General features: G+C 43.9%; 1 protein-coding gene across 1 annotated transcript; it reads right to left on the bottom strand.

Moving 5' to 3' along the window:
- Window positions 1–416: 416 nt before the first annotated feature.
- LOC136422439 (uncharacterized) lies at window positions 417–11,282 on the bottom strand. Its single transcript, XM_066410211.1, has 10 exons — window positions 10,987–11,282; window positions 9,825–10,065; window positions 9,236–9,379; window positions 8,216–9,007; window positions 7,697–7,927; window positions 7,480–7,483; window positions 3,721–3,977; window positions 2,896–3,039; window positions 1,667–2,479; window positions 417–1,241 (listed from the first exon to the last, which is right to left on the bottom strand). Exons 1-10 carry the CDS (start codon window positions 11,074–11,076, stop codon window positions 979–981), a joined length of 2,979 nt encoding a protein of 992 aa, XP_066266308.1. The 5' UTR covers window positions 11,077–11,282; the 3' UTR covers window positions 417–978.
- Window positions 11,283–11,819: the final 537 nt, after the last annotated feature.

Below are 11,819 nucleotides of genomic sequence, written 5' to 3'. Positions count from 1 at the left end.
CTTAGAAGATTTTCACGATAACGCCTCTGTAGTTCCAGAGCAAGCTGCTAGGGGGCCCAAACCCACACCACGTCTTCATTACACCACAAGCTATCTGCCACCAAAAAATCAAGACCATAGCACGTTCAGGTCAAGAGATACAAAAATGGAATTTCTGCTGCAGTACCAAGGTCATATACCAGGGGGCCCAAAATTGACCTTGAATTTCGGCTTCACAACACCTGCCCACATACCAAATATCATCGTAATTCATCAAGAGGTTCTTGAGTTATGCTGACTACAGTGGTCCGGAAACACAAACAAACAGACAGACACACAGACACACCCAAAACTATATCTCCATTTTTCATGGAGATAAAGAGTGAGATTCTTCAGTTAGCATTTCCTTCCTTAACAGAAGACAAAATGCCTTGAAATAAATTCAAATTTATGTTTTATTGTCGCAATTTTGGTCGTAGATGTAAACAAGTATGTACTGAACCCGTATTGGGATGTGCTTGATAGCATTATTATGATATTCGGGGCTGTACGTGTTTCCTCTAAGTGCGAATACATTTATCCCTCGAAATCCTGCGATACTTTGACCGTCTTCAATCTGCCCCTTATCATGAAGGCATGCATATTTCTCCTTGCGTCAAAATGTGTCGAATCCAACAATGTATGTACATCATCTGAATATCCAGTTTTATTTATAAACGTACATAACTAGTAATTGTGTACATTTTGGTTATATCTCGAAGACTACAAGATCTATCATCATCATCAGTCCACGCGCTTCTCACCTTCTCACCCTGACGCATTGAGCTATAGGCCAATGAACGGCCTGCAAATTGTCAGCCTCGATATGAACGCTCTCCATACTGCGCATGCTCTATCCTCATTTTCTTCACTGCTTGGAAGTTTGGTTCTGCTCTTCTGGTAATCTCAACGGTTTTGGTCTAGGCATCATGGGTCGTTTTCTTGATTTCGAAATGTCCGTTACACACAGGTCAATAGTTCACAGGTCAATAGGGTTTCAGTAGTGCCATTATCGACAAGAAGTTGTCTAGCTGGAAGTCCGTTAAGTCCCATCACTTCGTCACACTCGTGTGGGACGTCAGAAGCAGGCTTGTCGGACTCCAGCGCCCATTTCCCCCCTTTCCTCGGTACGAGGAGGAGAAGAACGACCACGGAGGCGAAGATGAAGGTCGCGGCTGCATAAAAGGACATGTCGTAGTTTCCGGTTGCGTCATACAGCCAGCCTGAAGGGGAAGATTTTGTAAGGCGTTAAGGTCCAGTTTTGCCATCAACTTGAAATATAAATTGATGCATGAATCCGGCGTATTTAGTGAAATCCAGAAACAGTAATATAATCACTAACAATAGCTACAATTTCAGATTTCCTGTATTTTGTCTTTCAGTTCATCCCTTTATCCAACCTCCTTGCTTTATCTTATTATTTTCTTCATAGACCATTTCACGGATCCTACTGCATGCTGGGAGACACGGGGCACTATGGGTAGCTCATGGAGCAAACCATTACCACTGGCAAGATGGACTGGACGTAGCACGCTTGCAAGGCATATAGCGTTGTCATGGTAATGATAGATCTGCCCCTCCGCTCCCCACAGTGCCCCGCGTGCTCCCAGCATGCAATGGGATCCGTGATCAGGCCGATGCTTTATACCTGCTATGGGTTGTCCCAGCAGATAGGCGGCACCCTGGAAGACGAACGCCCACCCAAGCCCGCCGGAAATCCTGGAAGCGCCGCTGTATTTCCGTACAAGGACCGCAATCAGTGGGTAGAAGGTACCCATAGAAATCCCATAGAACACCATGCACGCCACCAGGGCCGCGTATGTCCGCGACTGTGGTATGGCGATATTGCATATTCCCAGACCAATAGAACCTGCCATGTAATAGTACAGTTTTCTGACTGGTACTCTGTCTGATAGCCACCCGTTTATCGGCCTTACGACGGTTTCGACGATGCCCATTATGGACGGAAGAAATGCGGCTTGCGTTTTCCCCACCCCTAGAGCTTGGGCGTGGGCTACCAAGTGCACATAAATAATTGAATTGCCCAACGATAATGTAAACAGGGACAGGCTGTAGACAAGGAAAGGTCGGTTTTTTAATAAAGTCACGTCAAACATTTCCAAAAAGGTTTGACATGATGGAATGACTTTGCAAGTCTTTGAAGAATCTGTGGCCTCCTCATTGTCTTTATTTTCGGCTTCTTCCTCTTTGTGGGCTTTTCTAATATGTAAGGGTCTCAGTAAGGCGCCACAGGCGCAGCCATTTAGCATCACGCCGCCGAAAATCAGGAGAGCACCATTCCACCTGAACTCATCGATAAGGAATTGGAAGAGCGGCGAAAGGACCAGCATACTGACCCCGGCCCCACTGATCGCGATCCCGTTTGCTGTGGCGTGCCGCTTGTGGAAGTATTTCCCGACCATTGCCAGACTTGGGACGTACATCAGAGAAATCCCAAATCCTGGAAGAAACGCGACCGATTAAAAGCTGTTTTCATCGCTTGTTTTTGGTTGTTTCCGTTTTGTGATCAATTGTTTGTTTAATTTCCTTTTTTGTTGTAATGACTCAGATCCTAATCAGGTCACTGACGAGAGTGAATGCCACCAGAAACGTCTGAGCTTTAACAAAATCTATCGAATTGCTTCAAGATCTTTTGCATAATTATCAGTAGCTGTCATAATTTTCCAGTAGATCCTTAAAGGCAAGGAGTAACGTTTAGCTGAGGATGGTCACCTGGCTACTATATTGTCTTCAGGCACCTGATTGGAGAAAGCCTCGTTTGACCATCTCCAAATGTTTATCCCTCAATAGTTGTACATCCCACAATTTATCGATTTCATTGAGGCCAAAGTATTGAGACAATACTCAAATACAGACCTGTTATCAGCCCAATGGTGATGATCAGGTGCACGACGTTCTGTGCGAAGAAGCTGACCCCGAGTCCCACGGCAGCAATGACGCTTCCTGCCATGGCGACGGTACGACAGCTGGTCAGGTTACTCAGGGCACTGGCGATGGGAGCTAAAAAAAAGTAGATGCGTTTCCATCAACAGGTTTTTAGATTGGTTATATATCACTGGGATTAAAATTCTTTAGAACTGAGAACCTGATGGCTGATGATGAAATAGGGTCCTCAGCTACGAGGGCTGATCAATAAGTTCTCGGCCTCACGCAGAAATAAGTCTTTTATGAATGTCAATGCAAATCATTGCGATCATTACTTTGCAGGCGACATCCAGTAACGTCAGGTGAGATAAAAGGAAAGAACATGGAAAATAGAGCTGTGATTTCAGGTGGGCGGGTTGCTCTGCTAAAATCAGATACCCACTTCTTTCTAGTTGAAATAAGGAGGAAATCCTCATGAAACTTTTGAAAATATATTCGCAGATTTCAAGGCACGAGGAACTCGACCCAAACAGCTCTAATCACAGTTTACCCTTGTTTTTCTCGCTACTTACCTACTGATTTAAAAAAAAAGTCGACTGGAGAGTGATAACCACAATTGTTTTTCAAATTGGGTGGATGTTGATAGAATACTTCATCATATATATCATGTATATCTTATTTCCGGGTAAGACCGAGAACCTATTGATAAGCCCTCGTATCCTCGTATCCGCTCATTCGGTAAAGTCCGGTTTTTGTGGTGCAAAAGGTTCACCTTTTTTTCATAATTAGACATTTCAAAGTATATGTTATGCTCACAGCACATTAGTTGAGTAGCTATGAAGACAGAACTGATAAAGGACGTAGTTCCCGCGCTTTCGTGGAAAACCTCTCGGAACTCCGCGTAGAACACTCCGACGGACCCGTACGCTCCTATAGCGATGACGTGTAAGAGGAATGTGCTCAACACCACCATCCATCCCCAGCCGCCGTCTGGAGGCTCATCCACAGACGGCATCTTTCTCAAGTTTCTATCCTCGCTCATTTCGGCAGAAAGACAGTGAAAGATTCTTGTTCTGGAATGACAAAAATAGCATGTTTCGTCACACTGGCCGACAGTTGTTTATCAGACATGGCCATGCACTTTTGTTGAGATCGACTATACCTGTTCATAAAGCTTTAGATATATTTACATTTACATACAGTATGTTAGCTATTGCATGGTGCACACCATATGGGAAAAGGCATAATAATGCATTTTCCTACCACCTCAGATATAGCAACCTTGCAAACTGCAGACTGCCGATCCTTAAAGCTTTACCGTAAACGGTCTGTGAACCTTGATGACTAGTTCTTGCAAGTACCGTAGGTTGTTTTGCATGATCTGGAGACCACTCTACGGTGATAACATGTAACGTTACCGGGAAGGCTCGACAATATCTCAATTTTCCTATTCATCTTTAATAGATGCGGTAACACTAAGTTTTGTAAGGTAAGAGGGGGTCAATAACTTCTGGATATGGGCCTCACCAGGAAATAAGATGCACAACTGTAAGTTTGTGGCATAATAAATCAACATCCACCAAATTTGAAATCATTGTGGTCATTACTTTCCAGTCGACGTCCTTTTGAAAATCAGTAGGCAAGTGGCGAGAAAAACAAGGAAACAAGGATGAACTGTGATCAGAGCTGTTTGGGTCGAGTTCCTCATGCCATGAAATCTTCGCGGACATTATTGTCAAAATGTCTAATAAGGATTCCATTCATATCTCTACTAGAAGAAGTGGAAATCTAACTTTCAGCCGAACAAGTTGGCCCGAACACCTCAGGTCACATGGCCAGCTCAATTGTCGACTGTTTTTCTTCCTATCTCTAGATCTCTCCAAACGTCATGAACGTGTCGCCTTTAAAGTAAGGATCGCTATGTGTGTGTGTGTGTGTGTGTGTGCTTCTCTAAATTTTGCTACAAATTAATAAAAGACTTTCTTCTTAATTATGCCCCGGAATTTGAGTTGTGCACCTTATTCATTGGTGATTCCCAGCACTTATTGGTCACCCCTAGTACCAGATCTAGTCTTATCAGTCTTATAATATGACATGATTTATGTACTTAATCATAAAGCCTAAACCCGTCCAACCGCTCAGACACATAGGATGTGCTATATGCCAGACAACTATGGGAGACTTTTCCAGGTAGCTGTTACTATCCCCGGGATACATGTTGCCCTTTGACCCTACCAAGCCCTGTACAGAATGACCCAGAATTATTTGATTGACGTTTGGTTTCACGCCACAGTTCTATAATCAATGCGAAGTGTCGTTAAGTTTTACATTTAGACATCGTTCCAAATCACTTATTGCTGGAAAGTTATAGACATGAAGATCATTAAAAAAACACAACATCACCAGTGACTTATATCAAATGCCACCAACAGAGAGATCATTTGTTTGTATTCGAGGTAGTATGTTCTGAGACCATGCATTGTGTTCTGAGCTAACATCTGCCCATAATATACTATACTAGTTCTATGACGTAGGTCGTATCCGTATCAATACACTGATCCTAGAACTCTTCTCACTTCACTGAATCAAATCTTCACAAAAAGTCTATGCATTATAACATACAAATGCTTTAAACCTTGCGACTGGCGCTGTGTCTATAGCTAATTCTAGGTCTTGATGCCGCAGTAGGGCACAACAGACTCACCTATATATACAGCTCGGTATATGTTTACGGCTGTTCTTGGTGATGCACCAAATTTGCTAATCTCACCTGTCGTACGCCTGTGTTATACAATCTCTCGCTGCCAGGTCAGCTATCTTTGAATTGGCCTCTCCCGCGAATGCTGGTCAGTCTGATGGGCTGGTAGGGGCGGGATTTAGTCAGGCTATACTGCTGTCTGTTGTAACACTTTGCTGGACGCGTGTCACGTGGTTCCATTGTACATGACTTCCCGCGTACCGGCCCAATGGTAATAAGAGCCTTTATGTCATACCTGGCTTAGCTATCATTATGCCTCGGGCGATCCTACCCGCCGTCGGGCTGGTACCTCGGGTGATACGGAATACCCCGTGTTGTATTCTATATTTATGTCATACCTGGGCCGCCAAAACGTTCGATACGGGTGTTCCGGACCGTGTGATAAATATAGAATACAACACGGGCTATTCCGTATCACCCGAGGTACCAGCCCGACCGCGGGTCGGATCGCCCTCCGGCCGTAGATCCGACCCGCGGCAGGGCTGGGACCGACGGTGATTCGGAATACGACGTGTTGTATTTTATTTATGTCATACCTTGGTCATACCCACCCGAGAAAACACACATTTCAATGCGGAATGCGCCAGAAGTTGAGGGGGTTTTGTGTCCTCGAACAAAAAACTGTAGCAACATTGATTCCAATCTCCGAATCCGGCGTTCGAATTTCCGACGGCGGCGCAACCAGCGCGCTCGAAATGCGTTCGAAATTTTCTATGGAAGCCTGTGTGATAACACTCTCGAACCCCATGTGATCCGGATACTTATCACATGGTCCGGAACACCCGTATCAGGCCCAGGCATGACATGATTTTCCGTATCACACGGGCTTCCATTGAATATTTAGAATGCATTTCGAGCGCGCCGGTTGCGCCGCCGTCGAAAATTCAAATACCGGATTCGGAGGTTGGAATCAGTGTTGTTACAGTTTTTTGTTCAAGGACACAAAACTCCCTCAACTTCTGGTGCATTCCGTATTGAAATGTGTGTTTTCTCGGGTGAGTATGACATAAATAAGATACAACACGGTGTATTCCGCATCACCCTCGGTCCCAGCCCTCCCGCGGGTCGGATCGCCCTCCGGCCTACGTGTTGTATTCTATATATATATGGTCTGAGTTATATTAGCACCTATCGCTTGATAACAAACACTGTACGTACTGAACGTACTGCCTTGATATTGTACATAGCGTATATATATACAGATCAAGCCAAATAGCTTTTAGACAGCCTTGTAACGTTTGTTTTTTTATCTCTCAGTGTCTAAAAGAATTCACTGTTCTCCATAATTTGTGTAACCTACTTAAAAACTGTCAACGCATTTAACTGTGCATTGTAACCGTTTGTATTGTTTATTGAGTTTCTATGCTGTCCAGTTACCAGGGCTAACTCTTTATGATAGCCTCCGGCTGATTGAGTAGCCCTAGCTGTATGTCTTTTCATCAAGGCCAGATCAAGGCAAATCAGAGTGAGATTCTTCAATTATTATTTCCCTCCAAAACAGAAGACAAAATCCCTTGAAATAAATCCAAATTCTCGTTTTATTGTCGCCGTTTGGTCATAGGTTTAAGCAAGATATGTACGTGTATATACTGCACCGGTATTGGGACGTGCTTGATATTAAACATGGGTGATATTCAGGGCTTTACATGCTTCGTCTAAGTACGAGTATATTTCTCCCTCGAAATCAGCCTGTGATACTTTGACCGCCGTAAATCTACCACTTACAAAGGCATGCATGTTTCTACTTGGGTCAAAATATGTCGAATCCAACAATGTATGTACATCATGTGAACATTCAGTTTTGTTGATAGACGTACATAACTGCAACATGTAACCAAATACACAGTTAAGTCTGCTAAGTTTTCTCAGCGTATCGAGTTTAATGCATATGTCATTTTCTCCTTGATGCAAACTGTGTCGAATCCTTTGTTAAAAAGTTAACATTTAACATATTAACATTTAAGGTATCTAATCCACAGCGTTTCTCGGTGTTTGCATTCAATCTTGTCTTCTATACACAGAGGAGTACAGTTCACCCTGGAAAACCCGGATTACTTTGGCCAGCATCACTGCTGGTATCCCGCGGCATGCGGCTAAGTATAACTATTCCGTCGCACCGGTCCGGGAGTTCACCGGTACCAGGGCCAAGTGTCCGTCTGGTCGTTGAACACGGGTTGAGGAGAAGCACGATCACTGACACGAAAATAAAGATGGCAGCCGAGAAGAAAGACATGTCGTAGTTTCCAGTTGCATCATACAGCCAACCTGGGCGATGGAAAACATGGACACGTGTTAGATACTCAAACTTGAGGGTTGAGAGCTGCACCCTGTACGTATATCAGGGCCCAACAACTAGTACTTACCCTTAAGACATGAACATCATATGATATATTATGAATATAAACTTTATTGTGCAACAATCAATTATACAAGGTGTAATGCATGGGGAAATCAACAATTCTAGGTAACCATTCAAATCTACATATACCAATTCTAATAGCAAAGAAACAAGGACTATTTCTAACAGAACTTTCTTCTTCATTGACTGCTTACCCGCAACGGGTGGTCCAAGAAGGAAGGCGGCACCCTGGAAGACAAAGGCCCACCCAAGCCCACCGGAAATACGGGACACTCCGCTGTATTTTCGCACCAAAACAGCAATGAGTGGGTAGAAAATGCCAGAAAACAATCCGTAGAACACCATGCAAATCACAAGGCCTGTGTAGGTTCTCCCGAACGGTATGGCGATATTAGATATGGCAAGTCCTGCAATGCCTATCATGTAATAATAGACCTTACTGATCTTTCTTCTGTCCGACAGCCAACCGTTTATCAGTCTGGAGACCGCCTCTGAGATTCCCATGATAGACAGTAGAAAAGCGGCTGGAGTCTTCTCTACTCCGATATTTTGAGCATGGGCTACAAGGTGTACAAAAATCATGGAGTTGCCCAGCGAGGTTCCAAATAACGACACACAGTAAACAAGGAAAAAGCGGTGTTTCAGTAAAGTGACGTCAAATGTTTCCATAATTTTCTGACCAATAGAAACGAGGGTTCTTTTTCGATCAGCATCACTCTGTGCTTCTCTTTCGACTTGCTGTTCCTTTAGTTGAATGGGCCGCATCAGGGCACCACAAACACAGCCATTGAGCAGTAAACCTCCGACGATTACAAGAGACCCTCTCCACCCGAACTCATCAATAAGGAACTGGAAAAGTGGAGGAAGAGCAAAGATGCCGACACCTGCTCCACAAACTGCGATCCCATTGGCTGTGGCGTGCCGCTTGTCGAAGTAGCGTCCAATCATAGCCAGGCTTGGAGAGTACATCAGACACAGACCCAACCCTGAGGAAGATAACAACGATTAACCAAATCATTAGGAGCTAGATGTGGGATTAGATTATGTTAAGCTATCGTGGACATTTTTTTTTAATTCTGATAAATGTGCTGAATAGAAATATTGTAGTCTCGCTCATCAAAAAGAGTATACATATCTAAATACTATCATTTTCTATGCAGTGGCAAAAACTTGCCAAAGATTGAAAAAGAAGAAAACAAGCAACGAACACCGACCTGTTAAGATACCCACACTGAAGAACAGGTGTATCATCGTCTGTGCGAAGAAGCTGACGACAAGTCCCACGGCAGAAATGACGCCTCCTGCAATGATCACAGTACGGCAGCTGGTCAGGTTACTCAGGGCACCGGCGAAGGGAGCTGGAAGGTAAAACATCATCGTCATTTATTGCTGATGGATTGATTGATTGATTGATAGCAGCTTGAAGCATTACTAGGAGCACTTAAAGCATTGTTCTCTTCTGCAATGTGTATTACCTCTCACAGCCTTTTTCTATTAACATTGACATTGTTGCAATGGACATGAGTATGACCATAATTGATGGCATATTTGGTCATTGTCATCTTCTATTTCAATATATGCAATAATCACCGTGACAAACATCAAATTCGAAGCATGAACGAGACAGAAGCGTCGAGTTATTGATAATAACCTTGTCCAGACCGTAAGCTTTATATAAAAGATACTCAATCTCCAAGGCCTGGCTGTACTACGGTTGCAGTCTATCAACATTACTTACAACATACTAGTAGATACTGAAAGCTCAGAGGCCTGGCTACAATACGGTCGTGCAGCATTACTCACAACACATCAACAAAACAGCTCCTAGGATGGAACCGATGAAGGAAGTCACTGCGGCACTCTCCTGGAAAACCTCCCGGAACTCTGCGAAGAACACTCCGAAGGACTTGGCAGAACCGACCACCACGACATGTATGACGAAAGTGCCGACCACCACCATCCAGCCCCATCCGCCATCAGGTGGCTTATCAGTAAACCGTGCCTTTGCCATTCTTTCAGTTGCGTGTTGACAGTCCAGTCCTTCCTGTGTTGAACAGCAATGAAGTAATTACAGCATGGGAGCAACATAGATCATAGACACTCTATTTAAAACCACCTGTGATTGGAATCCGGAAGTGACGTATTGTTTTTGGCTGGCCTCTCAGTTGTCTGGCGTTACCATCCTGTGTGTGTGTGTGTGTGTGTGTGTGTGTGTGTGTGTGTGTGTGTGTGTGTGTTTCGTGTGCGTTTCATGTGTGTGTGTGTGTGTTTCGTGTGCCGCTTTCATGTGTGTGTGTGTGTGTGTGTGTGTGTCAGTGTGTGTGTGTGTGTTTCGTGTGCAATTCATATGTGTATGTGCGTGTGTGTGTTTGTTTCGTGTGCGTTTCATGTGTGTGTGTGTGTGTGTGTGTGTGTGTGTGTGTGTGTGTGTGTGTGTGTATGTGTGTGTGTGTTTCCCAATACGTGATGCAACTTGGCATACATCCAAAGTGCTACAATGTCTTGTCTGTTGGACCGGAAAGGTCGCAAATAAGTACGGGTTTGGGGCTAAGTCTGCCATCTCTGCTTACTTATCAAAACAAAGGGTGATGACATGGTAGTCTCTGGTGGTAAGCAGACAATACAAACCAAGAAGGCAGATGGAATTCGCTAAACTTAGAAAGACACAGATGTAAGACGAGTCTTTAGCAAATAGACATGTACATTTTGATACACAGGTTATATAGAACGTAGCGAGCAGCTGTAGTTATCATTATAGCCCTACAAGTGAGCAAAGATAAAAGTAGGCCAAGTAACACCTTGCAGCTGTACCCGGTAGTTACTAGTTTATGATTACTAACTGTTATTCTACAACTGTAATTCTACAACTGTACAGCACTCACTCTGACAAAGGCTTGCCAACAAGCGCACAGTCACCGTCATGCACAGCCGTGTTTGCTCCACTCAAGAGGCCGATTGAACTTACGGCGACCTCCAATCGTGTGTGTGCATCCCGAAGGCACATTCGACCCTTGCTATCCTGCAAACCGGTTCCAGGTTGTCTGTCAGAGGTCATCGTGCGTACGGTCGGAAGTTTCTGATGTGCTACATATATTTATGATTTCAGTGGATGTCGTGGTGCGCCTTCAAGAGCCAGTTTTTAAACACCTGTACAAACAGGAAGAGCCTTAAGTATGACGCACCCAACATAACGTATCCGGTTGTGCTAAGTTCAGACTTCCTGAATGCCCTCGAGGCCTTGGTGGCTCTGCAACACAAAACGAGCACTAGTAGACGTTTTTTCTGTGTTCGCCCAAACTCCTCAATATATAGTAATCATGGCTGGATTCTTAATGAATGAGGATGGTTGACTAAGGAGCCGCCCGAATGTAACTGTTTAGCATTTGCTCTGAAAAGCATCAATAAATAAATGAATAGCCATGATAAAATAATATTGTGTTACGTACAATTTTTGATAATCCATGCTGGCACAAGGTTTAGCAGTACAATGACGCTAAGAAAAACCAAAGACGAAAGATAACAGCGCGGTGAAAAGTGTCTCATTGGCTTTGATTGACGTCTGAAACGTGTGACGTGTTACTGATGAATTAGTCAATAAGTGAACCGTAGCCCTACGAAAGGATATCTAGAATTCACATCACGTAGACTTTGTATGTGCGTACCGCGCGGATTGTGTGAAAGTTGAGTTGCCAGTTGTAGACGGTTCATGTTTACCAAATACTTGTACCCGTTTACATTTATAAACCGTTAATACCGGCCAATAATGAACACAACTTTGCAATCTTTCCTAGAATCCAT

The sequence above is a fragment of the Branchiostoma lanceolatum genome, chromosome 17, assembly GCF_035083965.1.
Source record: "Branchiostoma lanceolatum isolate klBraLanc5 chromosome 17, klBraLanc5.hap2, whole genome shotgun sequence".
Lineage (NCBI taxonomy): Eukaryota > Metazoa > Chordata > Leptocardii > Amphioxiformes > Branchiostomatidae > Branchiostoma > Branchiostoma lanceolatum.
This window is presented reverse-complemented; position numbering and strand designations above follow the sequence as displayed.

What these genes read in the sequence shown, in the direction of transcription:
- LOC136422439 (XM_066410211.1), bottom strand. Translation starts at nt 11,076, where the DNA reads ATGACCTCTGACAGACAACCTGGAACCGGTTTGCAGGATAGCAAGGGT. An exon ending in ACACACGATTGGAGGTCGCC is followed by an intron (nt 10,066 to 10,986) that starts GTAAGTTCAATC and finishes TGTTCAACACAG; the next exon opens with GAAGGACTGGACTGTCAACA. An exon ending in TCTTGGACCACCCGTTGCGG is followed by an intron (nt 7,928 to 8,215) that starts GTAAGCAGTCAA and finishes TCCATCGCCCAG; the next exon opens with GTTGGCTGTATGATGCAACT.